This window comes from Hyla sarda, chromosome 1, assembly GCF_029499605.1.
Source record: "Hyla sarda isolate aHylSar1 chromosome 1, aHylSar1.hap1, whole genome shotgun sequence".
NCBI lineage: Eukaryota > Metazoa > Chordata > Amphibia > Anura > Hylidae > Hyla > Hyla sarda.
Window position 1 is genome coordinate 69,256,571 of NC_079189.1, and position 25,349 is coordinate 69,281,919.

A 25,349-nucleotide genomic window follows, 5' to 3' on the forward strand; every position below is an offset into this window, starting at 1 on the left:
GACCCGTACCTTTGGTAACTATATACCCCTCATATTATCCTATTGTAGGAGTCATCGTCTCCTCTGAAGCCTCCACATTAGGGAGGTGATACCATGTTTTCTTATCACCATATTCATCTTGTATCTTGGGCTGCCTGACGCTCTAAGCATCCTATATTAGGGTAGGCAATTTATATATTATACTATATTTGTTCGTACTATAGGGGCTATAGTGGTACGGTAGTAATAACACCTGTTGGTCATATGGTGTTTTATTTATTATTATTTTTAGTGCTCTGTTGGAAGTGTTTCTAATCTGTTCACAATCCACCTTGATTCGTCCTGACGCTTTGCATTATCTGGTCAGGGGGTAAGCTCTATCTTGTATTTGCCTATATTGCTTATGCTCATGTCCACATAGTTTAGATAGTGACATTTTGTTTTTGTCTTTATCTTCATAGTATCTCTGGCCTAACATTTTGTATCATTGTATTTGGTGTGTCACACCAGTCATCAGTTTTTAGCCTATTACCATCATACATGGGTAAGACTGGCTCATTATTTATTTTCGGTGTTATTATTAATTTTTGGTTTTTTTACCTAAGTTAATTTTGGTGCATTTATTTATCAGGTTCTAGCATATTCATTTACACAGGGTGTGGCAAACAGTGATCCCTGGGGTGCTATATCTATAATACGACGTTGGGCTATTTCATGCATACCTAATTACATTTGGAGGTATATATTATTTTTTACATTTTATGCATTTGTTGTTATTATTTTTGCTAGAGTATGGGACTTTGACAGGTGTTTTTTTGTGATCTTATCTTTGCAGTACTTGCTTTGGACAAGGGACGTATTCTTCATCTACTCATAGTACAAATAAGGATCCACATTTCTTCCATTGTGGCCAGTGTGGAATGATTTATCTACTTCTCATACATCTATTTATCATTACTCAGTATCAATGTGCGGTTATTATACTTTTGTATCACGTGTGCTTCACTTGTTTATTTATCACATTTTATTTATAGTGTTTTTTTGATTATTATCTGTTGTGATATGTTGACTGCTCCCCTGAGCCCTGATGAACCCCTAACTATAAGTAAGGGTGAAACGCGTAGGTCATTAGGAGTAAGAATATACACATATTAAGTCATTGCATTGTTATTCTTAATGTTTATGTGACTTATATTATCCCTACTCCCTGTCCACACTTATTGTAGTGAGGGCAAGGGGTTAGACTAGGTAGGGTTGATCAGGTCAGGTTTTTCACCTGTACCCCAAACCCCCTCCCTTGGTTTTGTGTTCATTATTCAGTGCTATATCTGATACCTTTCTGAGCACTGTATTGTGAGGCATTGTTTTTCTTATTATCTTTAATAATAAAATTATACATTTTTAGCTTAATGCGTCTTTCTGTGGCCTCATTGGTAGATTTCAGTGGAGTTATTAAATAGAAGATAAGACAGATTTAGGAAACAGGACTTAATCTTTCCCTAGAGCTTACCCTAAACTCTAAACTAACACCAAACACCTGTACCTTAGTTCAAAACAGATACCCAAGCACTACCACATTGTACTTCAATAAAATGTTTGCATAGTAGGAAGAACGCCACTGGCACTATCCATTCCCTCTATTGTACATACGCTCTTTATGTAGTGTAACAGACTCACTCCATACTGCAATGTACAATGTACAGTTCATAATGCAAGACAATTTCCATAATGATAAAGCAACCTATGACATTCACCACAGCCTGCTTCATATTGCACAAAACATCCATTGTCTTTGCAAGCCATGTGACCCACCAAATGACTGGGTTTGTTCATATCAATGGTGCTATTTCATCCTTATGGAAATTGTACTAAGTGTTTGGACAATTGTACAATAGTGTTTGCATTGAAGTTTTGGTTCCTTGGAGCCTTCCTGCACTATAAACTATACCTAGCACAAACAACAACAATAAAGCACTAAGACTCAGGGAAACACAAGCTGACCAAAAAAAAAAAAAAACTTACAAGGATACAAAGTAAGCAGGACTTCACTTACATCCAAATACAAATATCAAGATGACACAAACAGGAAATATGTGGAACAAGAAACAAGGACAAGAACATAATTTTTGAGAGATACAAAGAACACTTAGATAGACTAAACATAGGATACTTTATAATCTGTTAACCGTTAACCGGGGTACTCCACTGCCTCAGCGTCAGCACTGGGTGTGGGCTTTGTGACATCACGGCCACGAACCTTGGGATGTCACGCCATGCCCCCTCAATGCAAGTCTATGGGAGGGGGCATGGCGGCGGCCACACCCCCTCCTAAAGACTTAAATTGAGGGGGCATGGCGTGATATCACAAGGGGCGTGCCCATGACATCACAACCCCTGCAGCCAGCACCCAGCATTCAGAACAAAATGTTCTGGATGCTGGGGAAGTGACGTACCCCTTTAAATGGTTACTAATTGTTTTGCACTGGCACGTGCTTCTTCTCAGTGTAAGCCAGTGCAAAACAATTATCGATTAGTGCACCCGTCTTTGTACCTGCCTATGATCATGGAATAAAGCGTGCTTGGAGCATATAGTGGGTGCCGTCCTTTCATTCTATATACTAGTTTATTGCATTGGACTTGCACATTGGGACTGAGCACCACAATTCATACTGTGGAAGTGACTGAGCCCAAACCGCGCTGCTTTACTTGTTCACCATTAAACCCTCGAGCGAAGTCAGCAGTGCTCACTGCCACCTGTTGCGTAAGCATTGTCTGGTTACTAAAACTCCACCCAAAACTATGCAGGCTTCAGCAATCAAGATTATCTGATCCATTGCTCTGGAACAGGCTATGAGACAGTTGTATACTTACTGCCTCAAACAGACTAATGGTCCAATCACTTAGCCTGACCCGTAAATGAGCATGAATCTTGTTGATCACACATTTACAGCTCAAACATTACGTGGCTCAAACATTGTACAGGAAGTACTTTTGTTTGTGCAGCCCTAAGCTACCATCAGTCATTGGCCGTATATCCCCTATTACAAGGGCGATGTGTGGCCAAATAATTTTTGAAAGGTTAAAACTTAGCAACCAGCAAACAAAGAACTGGTTCGATTGGTGATCACTAGCCCTATTTCAAAGGGGCCCTTTATATTCAGGAAAGGAGAAAATAGGAGATAGTGGTGCCAAAAATAGTTTCCACCTTCCAGAATTACTATATGTGGGACTCTATCACTGGAATGTTGAGACTTGACAAACTTTTTAAGTATATCTCCAACTTAGAAGCTCTTTCCAAATCTAGGTCTCCTGTTACAAAATAACGTGAAAAGCAATGTTGTCAATGTTTTTAGCACCCAGAAAATTCTGTCTAGTAGTATGTACATTACAAGACTTATGTACTGATCACTTTGCTATATACACAACCAGCATTAGGGCCTGTGTGTTGGGGAAATTTCTCTTTGGAAACTAGTATCATACTGTATTTCAGACTGTGATAATTACACTGCATGTACACATCATGTGGAGAGATGCCTATAACAAGTGATCGTCCACATAGGCTGATATCTCACTGTGTACTAGGCCCAGCAATCAGCTGAAGAACGAGCAAATGTTCATATGTTGGCTGATTTCATAGTTTTATCAGGCTATAAAATCATTGTTAGTCGGCGGCACTTCGCCCTGTATAACAAGGAATGTGAGGCCGACAATGATAAAAGTAAGGGACCGTACAAACAATCCAGCAATCATTAGAGCGGTCCTGTCTGCAAGATATTTAAGTTATGTAAAAGCTCTTTTAACAATTGTCAATCAAAAAGATCATCACTTGTCTTACAGTTTGCCTTTCTAAAGGGTCCTTTATTTCAGAAGTAACAAAAAAGGGGATAGATAGCATCAGACAGTGATTTTTGTTTGGAGTTGTCAATGTTGACTTCATGGCTCCTGTTATGGTAGGATTTAATAAATATGTCTAAACATAGGCCTGTTGGAGGTCCATTGTGTCCCTATCAAATAGTCCCTTAACAAATCTTCTTGCCCATAGCTCGATTCTAATCTCAGAACACCTATTTAAAGTGGTTCTCCCATGAGATCCCTCTTTGCTTTTCTACTTTTCCAACAGCAAGTCCTGCTGACTGAAATTGCTGGATCATCCACATTTAGTATGCACCTATTACATTTATTTTATTTAATGGCTACTCATAAAATCCATGATCAGGCCAAATCATTAAAAGCAAGAGATCTGATGAGATCGGGCAGACTTACCTGGGCCATTGGAAAGCAACAATTCAAGAATGTTCTTGGAACAGCTTGACATTTTTAAGTAATTTGTTGTATCGAGTGGATCTCTTCCAGGCTGCTTCTTGTAGATAATGTAAGGCTAGCACCAGATAATTATCTTACCCCTCTTTTTTAGTGGGTTGGAGTTTGCTCTCTGCATGTGACATGCCTGCAGCTTACCGCAGTCTGCTGCCTTTCCTGTGCCATAGAATCTGTAGCTCTCCATCATCTTGCTCCCAATTTGCAAGGGTCTTTAGCAATAGCATAGTTACTAAAATTTTAAGAGTAAATGTCTGTTTATGCTCCAAACCTCAGGCAATATAAAATCCTAATAGTCTCCCTTATTACTAACAATAAAACAACTACTGTCGCATTTTAGAGAAACTATAGTTTAACACCAAGCCATGGCATTGGGAAAGTGCTTCTACACACCTGACTTGTCTTGATTCATAAACTGCTCAAAAAAATAAAGGGAACACTAAGATAACACATCCTAGATCTGAATGAATGAATGAACTAATCGTATGAAATACTTTCGTCTTTACATAGTTGAATGTGCTGACAACAAAATCACACAAAAATGATCAATGGAAATCAAATTTATCAACCCATGGAGGTCTGGATATGAAGTCACATTCATAATCAAAGTGGAAAACCACACTATAGGCTGATCCAACTTTGATGTAATGTCCTTAAAACAAGTCATAATGAGGCTCAGTAGTGTGTGTGGCCTCCACGTGCCCGTATGACCTCCCTACAACGCTTGGGCATGCTCCTGATGAGATGGCCTGGACTAAAGCATCAGCCAACTCCTGGACAGTCTGTGGTGCAACGTGGCATTGGTGGATGGAGCGAGACATAATGTCCCAGATGTGCTCAATTGGATTCAGGTCTGGGGAATGGGCGGGCAATTCCATAACATCAATGTCTTCCTCTTGCAGGAACTGCTGACACACTCCAGCCACATGAGGTCTAGCATTGTCTTGCATCAGGAAGAACCCAGAGCCATCTGCATCAGCATATGGTCTCACAAGGGGTCTGAGGATCTTGGTACCCAATGGCAGTCAGGCTACCTCTGGCAAGCACATGGAGGGCTTTGCGGCCCCCAAAGAAATCCAACCCCACACCATTACTGACCCACTGCCAAACAGGTCATGCTGGAGGATGTTGCAGGCAGTAGAACGTTCTCCTTGGCGTCTCCAGACTCTGTCACGTCTGTCACATGTGCTCAGTGTGAACCTGCTTTCATCTGTGAAGAGCACAGAGCGCCAGTGGCAAATTTGCCAATCTTGGTTTTCTCTGGCAAATGCCAAATGTCCTGCACGGTGTTGCGCTGTAAGCACAACCCCCATCTGTGGACGTCGAGCTCTCATACCACCCTCATGGAGTCTGTTTCTGACTGTTTGAGTGGACACATGCACATTTGTGGCCTGCTGAAGGTCATTTTGCAGGGCTCTGGCAGTGCTCCTCCTGCTCCTCCTTGCACAAAAGCGGAGGTAGCGGTCCTGCTGCTGGGTTGTTGCCCTCCTACGGCCTCCTTCACGTCTCCTGGCCTGTCTCCTGGTAGCGCCTCCATGATCTGGACACTACGCTGACAGACAGAGCAAACCTTCTTGTCACAGCTCGCATTGATGTGCCATCCTGGATGAACTGCACTACCTGAATCACTTGTGTGGGTTGTAGACTCTGTCTCATGCTACCATTTGAAAGTGACCAAAACATCAGCCAGGAAGCATAGGAACTGAGAAGTGGTCTGTGGTCACCACCTGCATAACACTCCTTTATTGGGGGTGTCTTGCTAATTGCCTATAATTTCCACATGTTGTCTGTTCCATTTGCACAACAGCATGTGAAATTGATTGCCAATCAGTGTTGCTTCCTGAGTGGACAGTGTGATTTCACAGAAGTGTGATTGACTTGGAGTTATATTGTGTTGTTTAAGTGTTCCCTTTATTTTTTTGAGCAGTGTAGTTTTCTCCAAATTTGTGTATGTGGATAGACATGTCCATCAAGCACCACCACCTAGACACTTTACCCGGTGCCACGACTAGATATAAAACTATGTTTTCTCTCAGACACCACAGTGTTTAAGAGTAAATTATAGTTGTTAATAACATGTTAGCCTGTTGGGATTTCCTACTGCCTGTGGTTTGGGCATCATAAGTCTCCTGACACTTTTCCTTTTATTTGCCAAAACCAGGACATTTATGCACTGAAAAAACCCACCAAGGTGATGGCACTCCTTTTAAGGACTATTGATACGTTTGTAAAACCTTCTGCTTGGTGTTACACTTTGCTGATCACACTTCCCTAAATGCATGGACAAGGTATCATGAGACATGTAGTTACCAGTGCTGGGAATGTGTCTGCTAGAGATTCACTTTTATAATCCTATTCCCATACATTCCATACAATTAATCTATATAGTCTTTCTCATTCTCTATTTTTGTACCGTAAGTTCAATGCAAAGGTTTCTTTGGATTATGTACGCCACTAATAATATTACTACATTGTTATATAGAATTGACATTTGAGAAAAGGTTAAAACAGGAATTGTTCTTGTGCTACAAGTTTAACATTATTTGTATTAGTTTATAATTAATTTGAAAAAAAAAAAATACTTTTTAGTGACCTCGGGTTTTAATGAAACCTTGCTCCCCAATAGGAAAGCATTAGCTAGCCATTAATGTAAAGGCTCAGAGCCTGGGGGAAAGACGAGTGCAATCACAGCAAGAGCAAAAAAGATTCTATAAGGAGCCGTATTTTATCGAAAACTGCATTCCTACTGATGAAGGTCATTTACAGCCTTTTACCAGGAATATCCCTTAGCTACTCATTTCATGTCTGTCCTGTCCAAAAATATCCTTTTCTAATCAAGCGCTGCACACACAATTAGTTTTCTGACATATGTAAATCTTCCCTCTGCTGGGAAATAAATAATGGAAGAAACCAATGTGGATCTCATCAGGATTTTGTGCAGATTAAACATTTCATTAATACAATTAAAGGGACACTAAATCCAGAAATGAGCGAGAAATAAAACAAAAAGGATTTCCCTCGCTTATTGCTTATTTTTCCGTCTGCAGGCCTTACATGACACATCCTGCAATGGGACCACTTGCCATACACATTAGGAAGCTGGTTGGCCAAGCACTTTTTTTTTCTATCCCCGACACTTAACTGAGCATCCCTGTGTTTTAATTGAGTTAAATGGGCACTGTCAGATCAAAACAAAAATGTATATGTTGTTACCTTATGTAGTATGGTTGTTTAAAAATAATTCAATATTTAATAGAGAAAACAGCTACTGAAAATCCCACCATTAGGGGTCCTCATACCTACTGGAACACTAGACAGTCCTGCAGCAGCATTAGACTTGTCCATGAGTCATGGACAAAGCTGCGTGAGCAGACATAACAATCACCTCCCACCACCAGAAGGGAGGAACATGTCCTCTTCCCTTGAGAGGATTTCTGTGCGCTAATGAAAAGAGGGATTTTTATAATAAATATAGGTGTTAAAGGCATAAAAATTAGATGTATGTGGTCAGAATTAGGTATTGAGTAATATATTAAATGCATTTATTTTTTTCTTGTGGGATCTGACAGGTACACTTTAAAGGGGTACTTTGCCCCTAGACATCTTATCCCCTATACAAAGGATCTCTATCCAAAAAGTCTATGGGAGTGGCTGTGACGTCTTGAGGGGCCGGGGCCGTGATGTCACAATTGTCCGGCCCCTGTATTACCCGTTATCAGGCATGGAGCGAAGTTTGCTCCGTGCAGCAGATGACAGGTGGTGCTGCAGGAGAGATTGTGGGGGTTCCCAGCAGCGGGAACCCCGCAATCAGACATCTTATCCCCTATCCCCTTTGGATAGGGGATAAGATGTCTAGGGGTGGAGTACCCCTTTAAGTCCAAAATCTCCATAGGAAACAATGCATTTCTGAGCGGATTCCGATGGGAGATGTTTCCGCTATGGAAATTCCACCATGTCCCCAATGCAGCAGAATCCTTCTGAAAGAAATGGAGCTGCAACTGAATTTCCAAGCTGAGTTTTTGTGCAGATTCTGCATGGAAATTAGGATATGTGAACATGGCCTAAAGATGCATTTACATAAAGCAGTAGCAGTATAGCAGAGAATTGCACTACTGAATGGGACCAACTGCATGTGATTTATCCAGTAAATAAATTGTGATGAGAGATGGACCACAAAATAGCAAGTAAATTCTACCCCACCACACTACTGCAGATTCCATGCACAGGTGTCAGCTTAGATGTTATATCCAATACAGAAAAAACTAAATCCTTGGCAAATTCCTGTAAAATCCAACTTCTTTATTAGACAAGCCTTTAAAGGGGTACTCGAGTGAAAAACTATATTTTTTTAAAAAAATCTGCTGGTGCCAAAAAGTTAAAAAGATTTGTAAATTACTTCTATTTTAAAATCTTAATCCTTCCAGTACTTATCAGCTGCTGTATGCTCCAGAGGAAGTTGGGTAGATCTTATCAGTCTGGCCACAGTGCTCTCTGCTGACACCTCTGTCCATGTCAGGAACTGTCCGGAGTAGGTGAGGTTTGCTATGGGGATTTGCTTGTACTCTGGACAGTTCCTGATACAGACGTGTCAGCAGAGAGCACTGTGGTCGGACAGAAATTAACTATACATTTTCCTGTGGAGTATACAGCATCTGATAAGTCCTGGAAGGATTAATATTTTTAAATACAATTTACAAATCTGTTTAACTTTCTGGTACCAGTTGATTAGAAAAAAATATTCCCACTGGAGTACCCCTTTAACCCATTAAGGACGCAGGACGTAAATGTACGTCCTGGTGCGGTGGTACTTAACGCTCCAGGACGTACATTTACGTCCTGTGCATAACTGCAGGCATCGGAGCGATGCCCGTGTCATGCGCGGCTGATCCCGGCTGCTGATCGCAGCCAGGGACCCGCCGGCAATGGCCGACGCCCGCGGTCTCGCGGGCGTCCGCCATTAACCCCTCAGGTGCCGGGATCAATACAGATCCCGGCATCTGCGGCAGTGCACGATTTGAATGAATGAATGATCGGATCGCCCGGGGATCCGATCATTCAGAATGCCGCACGGAGGTCCCCTCACCTTCCTCCTTCCGGCTCCCGGCGTCTTCTGCTCTGGTCTGAGATCGAGCAGACCAGAGCAGAAGATCACAGATAACACTGATCTGTTCTATGTCCTATACATAGAACAGATCAGTATTAGCAATCATGGTATTGCTATGAAAAAAGTAAAAGTAAAAAAAAAAAGTGAAAAATCCCCTCTCCCAATAAAAAAGTAAAACGTCCGTTTTTTCCTATTTTACCCCCAAAAAGCGTAGACATATTTGGTATCGCCGCGTGCGTAAATGTCCGAACTATTAAAATAAAATGTTAATGATCCCGTACGGTGAACGGCGTGAACGCAAAAAAAAAAGTCCAAAATTGCTACTTTTTTAATACATTTTATTTAAAAAAATTATAAAAAATGTATTAAAAGTTTTTATATGCAAATGTGGTATCAAAAAAAAGTAGAGATCATGGCGCAAAAAATGAGCCCCCATACCGCCGCTTATACGGAAAAATAAAAAAGTTACAGGTCATCAAAATAAAGGGATTATAAACGTACTAATTTGGTTAAAAAGTTTGTGATTTTTTTTAAGCACAACAATAATAGAAAGGTACGTAATAATGGGGATCATTTTAATCGTATTGACCCAGAGAATAAAGAACACATGTCATTTTTACCATAAATTATACAGCGTGTTTTTGGGTTGCGCCATACATTTTATGATATAATGAGTTATGTCATTAGAAAGGACAACTGGTCGCGCAAAAAAACAAGCCCTCATACTAGTCTGTGGATGAAAATATAAAAGAGTTATGATTTTTAGAAGGCGGGGAGGAAAAAATGTCCTTAAGGGGTTAATGTCCTTAAGGCCAAAATGGGCTGAGTCCTTAAGGGGTTAAATACAAGCGGATGGCATCTTGCAGAAAAGTCATAGAACAGATCGATGCGTTTCCAGCATTACATGCTCTCCTCATAGTCCACATGAATGTATAACACAAAATATTTAAAATAAAGTAGTTGGATTTTATGGCATTTTGCCAAGGATTTTGTTTTTGCTGTATTGGATATGAGACAGACTCTGGATTAAAGGGGATGATCAGTGAAATAGAATAAAAAAGTGGGAGAGAAGCAGGCTTACTGGGTTAGGGGAAAAAGGCCAATACTCACCAGTCCCCTCAAACAGCTGTTCCAAAATCTATGTTTCCCTTCATATACCCCCTGAATGGTGCATTTGTCTCAGTTGAACTCTACATCCTCATAGAAAATGGTTGCTGAACTAGAGATTGACAGAGTGGGCATTTTTTTGTGTCTTGATGGCACTAGAAAGTGCTGATCAGTCTACCCATCTTCTATTATTTTTAACGCTACTCCCTTTTAGGATGTAAGGGTTGATTATTTTATTATTTTTTTATATAATTTATATGTAATAAAACCTAACTGAACCATAGTGAATACATACTTTTGCACAGTATTCTATTTTCTGTACATAGTCATGGGGCAGTCATTTTGCTTTCTGTAGCTCTGAACTCTGATCAGCAGTACAGAGATTTGCTTTAAAGCAGTCATGTGGGCAGAAAATAACTGGTTAATTTCTCTGGGATAGTGATGTGGACATACTCTATGACCTGTGCAGGGAGAGAGGAGGTGTAAGCTGTCACCAGCTATATATATATATATATATATATATATATATATATATATATGCACACATGTATTATGTTTTATTATAATTCTACCTGTGATGATAATGAGATGACTGCTGGAAGTGATTTGTACAGAACAGGAAGTGTCAGCTTATTACTAGGCTCAGTGGCCAGAGTAAATACTGTAATATTTCAGTTGCTCTGTGTGTAATGGCTGGCGATACAGGGGCTGGAGCATCGTGACATCACAGCTCCGCCCCTCAATACAAGTCTGTGGGAGGGGGCGTGATAGCCGTCACGCCACCTCCCATAGACTTGTATTGAGGGGGTGGGCCGTGAAGTTACGAGGGGATGGAGCCGTGACGTCACGATGCTCCGGCCCCTGTATCGCCGGTCATTACGCACAGAGCGAGTTTGCTCTGTGCAGTAATGATATTGGGGCGCTGAAGCGGAGATCCCAGGTTGGTCCCCAGCGACGGGACCCCCCGATCTGACATCTTATCTCCTTTGGATTGGGGATAAGATGCTAGGGGCGGAGTACCCCTTTAAGGACTCAGCGTTTTTCAGTTTTTGCTTTTTCGTTTTTTTCCTCCTTACCTTTTAAAAATCATAACCCTTTAAATTTTCCACCTACAAATCCATATGATGGCTTTTGTTTTTTTTTGTTTTTTTTTTTGCGCCACCAATTCTACTTTGTAATGACATCAGTCATTTTACCCAAAAATCTATGGTGAAACAAAAAAAATTATCATTGTGCGACAAAATTTTAAAAAAATGCTATTTTGTAACTTTTGGAGGCTTACGTTTCTATGCAGTAAATTTTTGGGAAAAAATTACACATTTTCTTTATTCTGTAGGTCCATATGATTAAAAGATACCCTACTTATATAGGTTTGATTTTTGTCTTCTGGAAAAAATCATAACTACATTCACGAAAATGTATACGTTTAAAAATGTCCTCTTCTGACCCCTGTTTTATTTTTCTTCATATGGGACTGTATGAGGCGTCATTTTTTGCGCCGTTTTATCGTACCATTTTTGTTTTGATCAGACTTTTTTGATTGATTTTTATATATTTTTTTATGGTATAAAAAGTGACCAAAAGGGGACTATAACATTGCACTCAGCGATTTCCTACAATGATCACTGCTATGCAATTGCATAGCATTGATCAGTGTTATCGCCGCTTGACTGCTCCTGTCTGGATCTCAGGCCTGGAGCAGTCATTCGGCGATCAGACAGTGAGGAGGCAGGTAGGCTCCCTCCTCGTATCCGTACAGCTGATTGGGACGCCACGGTTTCACTGTGGTGGTCCCGATCAGCCCGCCTGACCTGTCGGGAAGGTTCCACTTTAACTTCAGACACAACGATCAACTTTGATCACCGCATCTGAAGGGTTAAAACAGGGCAACAGCGCGATCACCGCATCGCCACGGGTCCTGGTTGTTGATGGCCGCTAGGACCAATCCGATATGACGCGAGACCCCACACTATATGGCGGGAGCCGGCGCAGGATGGAAATATATGTCCTGCATCATTAAGCGGTTAAAGCCATTTTCTGATAACAGAGTCCTTTAAATGGGCACTGTCAGATACAAAGACTTTTGATATGTTGTAAAGCATGCTTGCTATGGCTTTCATTAGAGAATTTTCAGTATTTCATACTGAAAAAGCCAGTCAAACAACTGCCCCCCCCCCTGCCTGCTTGGACATATACTAGTCCTGCTGTGTCCATGGACACACTTCCTTGATTGACAGCTGTGAGCGCAGGGCTCACAGCTAGAGGAAAAATCCTCCCACTGTCAGCTTGTGTCCCGCTACTGTCAGTGAGGACAAGCTGGGAGTTGTAGTTTTGCTAATGCTAGGGGAGATGTGAGCAGACAGCATACTGAGGGAGGGGGCGGAGACCTGCACAGTGAGGCCACGCCTCCTCCCTTTGAGTGGAATTCAGACTAGTGAGCTAAACTTAAAGTGTAATAAAAATATAAATAAAGGTGCTAGACACATAAAAATTAGATTGACATGGTCAGAATAGGTTACTGAGTGATATATTAAAAAAAACATCTTTTTGTTGGATCTGACGGGTACGCTTTAACTCAAAAAGTTGAATGCTGAATAGCTTTTTCTGTCCATGCATCGGGAAGTATCCTCATATTAACTCTTTCTTTGGTTTCCATCAACCATGTTTACTAAAGGGTAAAGCTATCTGCACTGGAATGTGTCCAGCAATAATGTCCATTGTGTATTTATAGTCTACACAAAGACCTATAATAAAGCACTGCCTGTTTGCCTTTTGCCAGGAGGATGGGATGCAGATGGGAAAGGCCTGAATATCTGGGATACGTTCACTCATCAGGGAGGAGATCGAGTTTTTAAGAACCAGACTGGAGATGTTGCTTGTGGCAGCTACACACTGTGGGAAGAAGATTTGAAATGCATCAAACAGCTTGGATTGACTCATTACCGCTTCTCTCTTTCCTGGTCACGTCTGTTACCTGATGGGACGACAGGTTTTATCAACCAGAAAGGTAATTGTTTCTTACGGATACAAGGTTGAAGCTTTAATCAAGGTTATTGCTATTGTCTGGCATAATTAATTCTTGGTGTTCACCAGCATCAATCTATGTATGGGTACAAGCCGAAGATCAAAGCAAAGCTCCATGGTATATTTCCATCTATTAGTAACATGTCCTGATTAGCATTATATGTCATGTATTGACTTGGCTAAGCCGCTGTGTTGTCAATGTAAAGACATATAGATTTATAAATCAGGACCGACTGTAAAAGACATTTGCATAGAAGATGCATAATAATGAACAGGTGTATTACAGCATAATACATAATAAAAATGATGGTGGTGCTTTGAATGCACATATATACTCATCACTATCACCGCAATATATAGTAGACATAGCGGTTCTTGTAGTTGCCACTAATTATTAAGGATGTGAACAACAGATATGTTACGTGAGAGGTTTCCTACAATAAACATACAATTGTTCTAAGGACTGCCTAAATGGATTTACCCAGTCCCCCTCACCAGCATGACCGTGATAAGGAGAAGCAGTAATAGAGTATGTGTGCCGCCACTACATGCAAACTGTATGGGAGTTAAAGTGAATGTTGTTGCGTTAAAGGAAAACGGTCATCCTGTTCACTCACATCAAACCCAAAACACTGGATTATAGTGTGGATGAACAGGAGACCGATGAGGGGTCACTGACTTCAATACGTACCTTTGCTCCGGAGATATATCCCTCCGAAGATTCCCTTCTATCTTCTGTGAATTACACGCTGGAGGCGGGCCCACCGGCTTAATTTGAATATTGAGCGCTCATGTGACCAGCAACAATGATTATTCAATATTGAGCAGGTGGGCCCGCCTCCAGAGAGCAATTCACAGAAGATAGAAGGGGATCTTCGGAGGAACATATCTCCGGAGCGAAGGTGCATATTGGAGTCAGTAACCCTTATCTGTTAACCTGCACTACAACCCAGTATATTGGGTTTTAATTTGAGTAAACAGGATAACCGTTTTTCTTTTAAACATGCTATCTGCATGTGTCATTTATTCATGTAAATGTCTGCTCATTCTGGGCTAAGTAGTCAAGTGGGTGGTCCTACTCAGTGAGTCACAGTTCTCTATATGCACTCTTATACACTGATAGCTGTCAAAGGGGTATTCCAATGCTTGAAAACATATCCTCTAAGCACAGGATAGGGGATAAGTGTCAGATCGTGGAGGGTTCTCCAGATGGGACCCCAGCTCTCCCTCCTACATGGAGCAGTCTGTTAACACACATTCCATACATTGTCTGTCTGAGCGACAAAGATACTCAAGTGCTGTACTCTGGTATCTTCTGCATTCGAATGGAGTGCGTGCTGACAAGCTGCTCCGTGCAGCTGGAAGAGCTGGGGCCTCGATCTGGAGATTGCCTGTGATCAGACACTTATCCTTTATCCTGTGGAGGGAATACCTTTTAATTAGTAGAAGCGCCCACTTGACTATATGGCCCAGAATGAGCAAAGGTTTACATGGGTTTATGACAAGTAATTCTGAATCTTTTCAAACAAAACTACATATACGTTTTCTCAGCTTCTCCTCAGACTGCATTTACAATGTGACAGGTTTTCTTCGAATTCATGCTGATTTGGGGCCTAGAAATCCAGAGGGTGGTCCAATCAGTAATCAATGCCTTACACATATGAGTGTGCAGGGAGCTGTCAATCACTGTTTAGGACTACCCACTGGACTCCTAAGGCCAGAATGAGCAGGGATTTAAGTCATTACCTTACTGCTGTATACTACAGAGAAAGTTATTTTCTTTTTGAATTTATTTTCTGTCTGTCCATGGTGCTCTCTGCTGGCATCTCTGTCCATGTCAGGAACTGTCCAGAGCAGCATAGGTTTGTTATGGGGATTTGCTCCTGCTATAGAACAGCAGCACATATGCTGAATATGGATCCATACAACTCCTGCTTATCCTGGTCATGAGGAACAGGAAACTCTGTACTAATTATCATTGGGTCCTAGGGATGAAAAGCTGGAAGAAAGCCTATATGCCATGCCCTATTTATATAGGGGCTGTTAGTCAAACAGGATAGGCGGATATAAGTGGGTGGTAGTAAAGAGAACTTGGGGTGGACTTACCTGGGCTCCTGCAATGCTGGGGAATGCCCCCTGGGCTTTTGAGCGTAATTTGCCTAGTAACAAAAAGGTTTAAATCTTGATGCTGGAAAGGATTAAACAGATAAAAAAGGCATGCCCATAATTTCTATCTTATCATGTGCTTATTTACTCCCATGTTTTTCTTTGACAGGTGCACTTTAAAGTAGTATTCCAGGATATAACTTTTTTTCTAAACTTGCCCAGAATGCCAATATTTAAAAACAACAAACTTTACTTACCTCCCACCCCAGTTTCCAGTATCCTGCTCCCAGCATCCGCAGCAATCCTCTTTTTCTTGTGGTCGAAACATCGCACTGCCGTTCAGCCAATCACTGGCCAAGGTGGGACATCACTGTGTCCAGGGATTAGCTGAGCCGCAGTGTGATGCATCGTCGAAAAGGAGAAGGAAGAGGACTGCTGCGGATGCTGGAAGAAGGATACCGGCAGAGCAGCTGAAGATAATTTAAGTTATTTTTTAAAATACCAGCATTCTGCATTCTAGGCAAGTTTTTTTTTTATTTATTTAAAAAGTTACTACTTTAGTGCTACTTTAAGGTGCCCATACAACTTCACTCATATCACTCATATATCTAGCCATGTGCTTATTTACACCCATGTTGTGCAGCTGACAGGTCCTCTTTGAGGTGCCAATACCTTAGACTAAACCGAACCCACCGCCTTCATCAGTGGAGAGAAGGGTCCGCTTGACCCTATTGTTCTCGAAGGGGTAAGTTTGCACCAGAGCTGTCTGGCTAAGGCTTACCATATCTGTGGAGACTCCAATTGCATTGGGCACCTTGTTTAAAAGGAAATATCCTTTGCAACATTGAAAGTCAGAGATCTTAAGTCATAGCAGATATTACCAAACCCAAAATGTCCAAACCCACCATTTAGAAATAAACAGGTCTTTCAAAATGTATTAGGCATGTAAAGGATATTCAATCGTTTTTTTTTAGTAGTAAGGCCAGGCATGTTTGTGGGAGAGCATAGATATATGACTATTTGGCAAATTCTCTACTTTTCTAGTACAAAAATGTAATGTCTTGAGGTAATGGTGTAATACAGTTGTTATGCCATGATATAGTATGATTTATTAGCATTATTTTGTCATTATATCAGGTGTGGACTACTATAACAAGTTGATTGACAGTCTTCTTGCGATGAATGTAATCCCACTGGTGACACTCTGTCATTTTGACACACCACAAGCTCTTGAAGACCAAGGTGGATGGAACTCTGAGAAGACAGCTGAAGTATTTGAACAGTATGCCAAGTTTTGCTACTCCACCTTTGGTGACAGAGTTAAACTGTGGATTACCATCAATGAGCCATATGTTTTTGCCAAGCTTGGCTATGAGAATGGCATATTTGCCCCAGGGAAAAAGGAACCGGGCTTTGGTGCATATCGGTCTGCACATAACATGATAAAAGCCCATGCTAAAGCATGGCATGCCTACAACACCTTTTTCAAAGAAAAGCAAAAAGGACTCGTCTCCATTGCCCTGGATTCTGACTGGGCAGAGCCTTTGGATCCTAATTCTGTGGATGATAAAGATGCATGTGATCGATATCATAAATTTCGCCTTCATTGGTTTGCAAATCCTATCTTCGTGGATGGGGATTATCCTGCAATTATGAAATTGAAGATCTCCAGAAAGAGTAAAGCAGAAGGATTGACGACATCCAGACTCCCAGAATTCTCAGATGAAGAAAAGAACATGATAAAAGGCACAGCCGATTTTTTCTGCCTGAATTACTATACTACTCGAAATGTCAGACCTCTCAGTATCAAGCAAAGTGGACCAAGTTTTGACTCTGACATGGGAGCGGAAGGAATAAAAGATCCAGACTGGATCGAATCTGGAGTGGAATGGCTGGCTGTGGTTCCTTGGGGCCTACGAAAACTGCTGGCTTATATAAAGGTAAGGCATTTTCTTTATAATGGTAACATATAGAATAAAAGACTACAAGAATTATACATGAGGGTTAGCTAGCTATACTGAAGATTCACATACGTCACTGGGTAATATAGGAAGATAAAATATATTCCATATGGAACCCTTATATCTACAAGTAAAGGTCTGCTCATATTTCTTAAAACTGGGATATTTTATAGGTTATAATGCTGATGCTGATGTTATATGACTTTCTGAAACAACAAATAGACAAACAGTCAAGGATTTATAAATCATTTGACAAAATAATCTTAAACACAACTACATTCTAGAATTACAATATGGTCTACAGAAGTTTTCCTCATTCCTCAGCCAAGTCCAATCTACTCAGACGCAAAGGCTAGGTCCAAACATTACTGCTTTTCAAAGACACAGTTGGAACAAAGTAAAAGTCCCCAGTACAGACATGACATGTGGCCCCTGGTTATATGTACTACAGGTTGAGCACCTAGGGTCTAGAACAGGAATGCAAAACTTAGGCCTGGGTACTATGGCTGACATTAAACGTTGCTTATGACTGATACAAATAGGGGATCACTGTGGCTGGCACTGTTCTATTTGTAGCAAAATAATGTAGTAATAGGCAAAACTGATACACTTTGTCATGCTGAGTCCAGAGCCTGAGAGACAATGCATAACATTTTCCTTCGTGTTTTTTGCATCACTGAATTATGCAGCAACTTATGCTGTATACTTTTTGTCTGGCATACCCCTTTCATTTTATGATGGACCTTGAAAGTAGCAACATCCTAAATGTGACCTGCAAATAATAAAAAATTGTGCCCCACTGATATTGCGTTTTCAAGATCTAAAATTTTAGGGTACCTGTAGGATATGTCACTAAAGGAACATTGCTGTAATTTGAGCCAAATATTGAATTATGTTCTTCACAGCACACCTGTACATTTATTTATTTTTGGAGAACCCCTTTAACTATCTCATGCTTAATGTTACAGTGACAGATCCTCCTATGCCTTTTTTTCTGCAAAACCGCTAACCTATTATCGAGGAACTGGTTCAAAACTACTGGCATAGATGTGAACCATTCTGTGTTATCAAATTCTGTTACTAATATGCACAAAAATAGGGTACTGTACACGACCGGTAATTATTCCCTCTTAGCCTGAAAACAATGTTGAATCACCAGCTGACCATAACCACTGCAAGAGGTGCCTAAAATATACCTTTTGTTATTAATAATTAAAATGACAAAGCAAATAGTGTGTATCAAGTGCTCACATTCTGGTTTATATAACAAACAAAAAAGAGCTGTTAAAGGATAAATATATCAGACCTGGAGTGCTATATTAGTTTCACAAACGCACATCCAAGATCTGTTTGAACAACTCAATAACGTCGTTCTGCAATAATCACTCCCTCAGTCATCCATCTCTGGTGACGCCTTTCTATCGCCTCATTCAGCGACGTCATCAGGGGAGTATTTAGAACAGTAGGAGTTACTAAAAGACAAGAAAGGAAAGTCCAGCACTTGTTTACTTCTTGTCAAGTTTGCATTTGTACGTGGAGTCCACACGTTTCCGTGCACTGAGACGGGGAGTGGTGAGCTGGACACTGCGTGAGTGTGTGTTCTATTGATTGGACTGTCCGAGTCTCCCATTCCAGCATCAGGAATATTAATTCAGGAGCTAAAATGGCGACAAGTGCCTGCCTGAAATCCGTTGATGATGATCGTCAAGCACGTCTAGCAAGGATGTCTTCTATGTTCAACACACAAGACACGGACACCACCAATACGTTGGATCTTAAGATTCTCATGCAACAGTTGGAGAAAGCTCTCACTAATGAGGTCCGTATATGGTGGGATGTCTCCACACTCAAGAAATATGTGGAGAACAATATGATACCGACGCATATGCAAATTCCCCACCACTATTTTTGGGGACCAGTTTAAAACCGATTGGGAACTATTGCTCACAGATTCCTCGCTGAAATTTATGAAGCTAATTATTTCGTACGAGGAACAAGCCCTTATAGAAGCTGGGGATAATATTACCCAATTGCAAACGACCCTTCAACAATATGAGGGTCATCCAACATTCTGTGACTTGGATGAGAAGATCAAAGCTAATATTGCTAAAATGGAGACCATAATCACAGAGGTCAAACAGTCTAAATTTATGCGTGATCTACAGGACTATAGAGAGAAAAACGTGTATCAGTGGCCACAGAGTGGAAACAAAGCTACACCGAAATCGATTCTGAAAAAGGGACGAGGAAGGAGGAATCACCCTAAAAATAGAAATCGTGAGAATTCTACCGGCAGGGATTCTAAAGTCAGCTTTACCTGTACGGATGGTGATTCCACAGATGTGGGAGATCAGTCGGATGCCTCAGGATCCGGAGCTCCGACCGCTTCCTCCTCCCCACTACCTACGTCATCAAGGGGCCCAGGTAACCGCCCGTCGTCATCATCAAAAAACGACGAGCGGGGAGGAAACACCGCGCACCCAAGACGGAGTCCACGCTCCTACAGGAGGAGGTGAGCACCATACCAGTTTTCAACCTGTCTGCTAAGACTCTATCTCCTTACGAACTTTTGGTGTTGTCCAAGGGACTGACTTTTGCCCCACCGTGTGGATTTAATTTATTCAAAACCCTGTTGGACATTAATAAGTTCGTAAGAGACATTACCATCAAGAAACATTTCTCTAATATGTCTAATGGGGATAATGTAACTAATGTTTCTATTGATGCTATAGAGTCTACAAATGATGATTACATGCAAATGAGAATGTCTAATGTTTCTACCTTATTACACACTACTGATATGGGTGAGCCCTCTGGGTGTGCTAGCCTTACTTTTGGGGATCTCTGTTTATTGTCTGAATTACAGGATTCCTATAGTGGCGTGGACATTGTACCCGCACCGGAATTTTGTACATCTAACCCGGATTTTTATCCGATTATGTCAAGAACACCTGTTCTTGACCACTTTAAAGAAGTGGTTGAACGGGAGTTATTGGCTCTTTCCAAAAGTAGGCGAACTAAGTGGGGGAACTTGTCTGTTCTTGAGAAACAAGCTCTAGATCATTTGAGTGAATGGAAGGACATAGTGGTCCGACAAGCGAACAAGGGAGGAGCGGTTGTGGTTCTCGACAGCGGCCTGTATCAACAACTTAATCTTAACATGCTGTTGGACACTAGCACTTACAGACCACTGTCGATTAACCCTACCGTCTCCTTCAAATCCCGCCTTTACACCCTTGTGGATTTTGGGGTACAGAGTGGACACATCAGCGAGAAACAAGCTGAATACATTAAAATTCAACATCCTGTCATAGAGGTGTTCCACTCTCTCCCCAAAATCCACAAGGATGTGTTCCCTCCCCCTATGCGCCCCATTGTTGCAGGCATCTCCTCCTTGAATGAGAGACTTTGCTCCTGGATTGATAATTTATTACAACCCTTAATCCATCACATTCCTGGGTATATTAAAGACTCGAGCCATGTTCTCCAAATGTGCGAACAAATGAATTGGCAACCAAATTTTGTTTGGATTACAGCCGATGTGACATCACTATACTCGGTCATACCGCACTATCTGGCGAAGATGGCTCTTGTTTGGTTCTTGAACACATACTCCCAATATTCGAGTGATTTATGTGATTTTATCATCCAGGTAGTGGATTTTTTGTTAACTCACAACTTTTTTCAATTTGATCAGCAATTTTACCTTCAGATTACAGGTGCTTCGATGGGGGCGAAGTTCTCCCCCTCTCTCGCCAACATATATATGTGTTGGTGGGAGAGGGAGACATTATTCGCCCCATCAATCCATTCTGCACCTCTATCCAGTGGTATGGTTGCTACATCGATGACCTCATATTCATATGGGGTTCCGATGTGGCGGCCATACAACCGTTCTCTGATTATTTAAACAATAACCCTTTCAATTTGAAGTTCACGGTTACCATGTGTAGGGATACGGTGTCCTTCCTAGATTTGCATCTCACTGGTAATGCACAAGAGTGCAACATTTTCACGTCCACTTATAGGAAGAACACCTCTGTTAACTCTATCCTGCGAGCTGACTCGTGTCATCCCCCCCACGTTACTAGGAATCTCCCAGTGGGGGAGATGATCCGCGCCAGACGCAATTGCTCCAGAAAGGAGGATTTTGCCCGTGAATCAGAAGCCATAGGGGCACGTTTGAAACAAAGAGGATACACAGAGGGCTCCATGATCGCTACTGAGGGGGAGACACCCCAACCCTAGCCTTAACGCTGAACACCAAAATCTAAATCCTGTAACCTTTATCACACAATTTAGTGACGACTTTACTGCCATTCGCAGGATTATCAACAAATACATCCCCATGATTTCGGGGGACCCAGCATATTCTGGGATTTTTTCGAATGGTTTTAGAGTCGTCCCTAGGAAAGCTAGAACTATTGCAAGTAGGGTTTCCCCAAGCATGTTTCAACACACTAGTGGTAGTACACCTTGTTGGTTTAAACACAAAGGATCGTACAAATGTGGCCATAACAAGTGCACATGTTGTTGTGTCATGCTTAATAGTACAGAATTTAAGTCCACCAGCAATGGAGAAATATTTCAAATGGAAAGATACATCAATTGCAATACCACTTTTGTGGTATACTGTATTACGTGCCGGGAATGTAATATTCAATATGTGGGGTGCACGACGGGTGCCCTCAAAGTGAGAATTCGGAGGCATCTGTCGGACATCCCACACTTTAATTCCCGCCACGTATCCATGGTTAGCAGACACTGTGCAGAACATCATGCAGGCTCTTTCCTGAGTCTATATGCTCAAGGCATTGAGAAGGTCACAGCCCCAATACGAGGAGGGGATCATAGAAGGAAGCTTTTGGACCAAGAGGTCTATTGGATCCTTAAACTGGGCACCCGGTTCCCGACAGGTATGAACAGGAGGCAAGATACCATGTTATATTACTAGCTCAGAATTAGGTGTGGTTAGTTTGTGTGTATTGCCTCCTGTTCACACTTGTCCCCCTTTAATAATATCAGTTATCATTATACGGACCTCTTTCAACTACTGGGTTATCACTGGATTTAATAATAGTGCTATAACTACAGTCATATATTTGTATGAATTATTTACATCTTATTATTTGAGGTATATATTTTTGCCTTTGCTTATGTCCTATGTGTCCAGTGATCACCCTCAAGTTGTTTTCATTTTGTTATTCCGATGATCACTCTGCACCTTATATTATATAAATGCAATCTTGTCATCTAGAATTCTATACATGTTTTCTATCAGGTGCATGAGTTTTTTCATCGTTTTTCTTTCTCTAACTTTGCTGTTAGAACGACTCTCACATTACTTGCTCATATATGCAGGTATGATTAGAGACTCGTTCACACACACAGGTTTTAACCTTATGCTTATACCCCCCGTTCTTTTGTTATATAATTTTATATGCACATTATTGGTTATGTTACTGAGTCAGTAATGAGTGGTGTAACACCCACCGTATTTATTTTCATTATTCTTATTATTTTTATTGCTGGTTTTTTTTTTTGATCAACATGTTTATATATTTTATATATTTTATATGAAACTGTGTATTTACTATTTTGTACACGTCACAGCTGAAATCATGTATTTTGTAACATTTTTCTTTATTACTTTTGTATATTTACTATATTTATTGTTGTATACAACATACTGGAGCAAATTTTTTCTATGTGTATTGTACATTTAGACTGTGTCTGTGTGGGGAGAGGGTAGCTCCTCCCACACCACTCAGGTGTTTTCACCTGGTGGGGGGTGGAGCTGCTTTCCCCTATATAGACCAGAAGGATCTTAATTTTTCTTTGTATGACTAAGGCGATAGAGCTCGCCGAAACGCGTCACTTGTGATCCACGTTTGGTGTCCGTGTGTTCTTATACAATAAAACGGCTTCCTTGCTTTGGACCTGCAGTGCTGGACTTTCCTTTCTTGTCAAGTTTGCATTTGTACGTGGAGTCCACACGTTTCCGTGCACTGAGACAGGGAGTGGTGAGCTGGACACTGCGTGAGTGTGAGTTACTAAAAGACTGCCAGGGTCCGTTAACCCCTACAGCAGACATACATCAGACAGTTCTAATATATCACTGGGTTTATGCAATACTATCAGGTAAGCTTTAAATCAAATATATAAATAAAAATAGATATATAAATAAAAATAGTCCTCAGCCAGCGAGGTCTGCCCTGTAAGAAAAAGAAACAAGCATATAGAGGAACAATGACAAACATGTGCCCCCATCTTGGTTGTCTGTGTATATACATCAGCAGATCGTCGCTCGCTCACTCATTAACCTCCAGCTGGTGTCCCTAAAAAATAAAAAGACATAGCTCAATATTCACAGAGTGAATTTCACTTGCAGAGAGAGAAGGGGCTCCATACAGATTTTACTCACGGTTCTGAGACTTAAAAAAAGCTTAACCGGTGGCGCGCACTCCCGCGGTGGTGAAGAGGCCGGCTGACATCCAGCCCAGCGCGCTACCCGAAAAGCTGTCATCTCACCTCTTATGCTTCCAGGCCGCTACGTCATATCCGACATGCCCACCCTGCTTCCCTGGGCGACGCGTCCTTCGACGGTGCATAGTTACATGCACTCGCCGGACATGTTAACTATTTGCGGTCCATGCATAATGTCAGGTATATAATTTAAATGTGAATTCGGGTAGAAAAACAGACATGGTGCACATCTACAATCTTGTATAATGATCTGATTGCTTCTCAGCATAATATCCAAAACTAACAGGTTGTTCGTATACATTTTTAATCAAAAAGTACAAGCCCACTCGCCACGTCAAGGCCACCTATTTAGAGTGGGTCCCTAACGTCCCTAGCATAAAATGGCGCAGCACCAGGCGGCGACCACCACCGCCGCGACACCAATGCCCACAGGGGGGAACGACCCACCGGCAGAGCAGCCCCAATGCCACTCAAACCAGTCTGTGGGCCGTACCCCCCCGCAGACACGGCGCCACGGCAGCAACGGACACCGCACAGCACCACACCAGTGTGAACAAGGTGTAATCGCTCACTTACCATGCTCTCCCAGTCAGACTGGGAGGCTGCTAGGAAAGAAAGAAGTGCTGCGCCATTTTATGCTAGGGACCCACTCTAAATAGGTGGCCTTGACGTGGTGAGTGGGCTTGTACTTTTTGATCAAAAATGTATACTAACAACCTGTTAGTTTTTGATATTATGCTGAGAAGCAGTCAGATCATTATACAAGATTGTAGATGTGCACCATGTCTGTTTTCTACCCGAATTCATATAATTTAAATGGTCAATTACTAATTTTGCTGGCTCCTAGTAGCAAACGCAGATATAGTGAGATTGCTGAAAGTTTACAAATTTACAAATATCTCATTCAGATAATATATATATATATATATATATATATATATATATATATATATATGAGGTATAAGGATTAACACAAATATGAATACAGAGATGGTTAATACTCACAACGCAAATGACTAGGCAGAGACCAGGAACACCATGAAGGGAGTAATGAAAAGAGGACCAACGGTAACAGCCATATCTCATATATGATGCAGTCAATCAGATTGTATAGGTCCAGGTCATGTTCATGGTGGAACATAGTAAGCTAGTGGGAAATTGTTGCCCTATTTAGGGTTGGTGGGAATATAACTGTATGGAAATTAAATCCCTGTTTATATGGCCCTATGCCTAGGCGGCTTCACCCATAAACAACAACACACAAA

At 41.3% G+C, this 25,349-nt stretch overlaps 1 protein-coding gene across 7 annotated transcripts in view; it reads left to right on the forward strand.

Annotated features, from left to right (window-relative positions):
* The window catches only part of LOC130355433 (cytosolic beta-glucosidase-like), a 135,703-nt gene that overhangs the window by 50,978 nt on the left and 59,376 nt on the right, over positions 1–25,349 (forward strand). For all 7 annotated transcript variants that reach the window (XR_008888522.1, XM_056555585.1, XM_056555591.1 and 4 more), the window contains exons 3-4: positions 13,287–13,514; positions 16,775–17,577. Coding sequence is in view for 6 of the 7 variants with exons in the window: in XM_056555585.1 (XP_056411560.1) it covers positions 13,287–13,514; positions 16,775–17,577 (1,031 nt within the window). In the remaining variant the exon portion in view is untranslated. The remainder of the gene's footprint in view (positions 1–13,286; positions 13,515–16,774; positions 17,578–25,349) is intronic.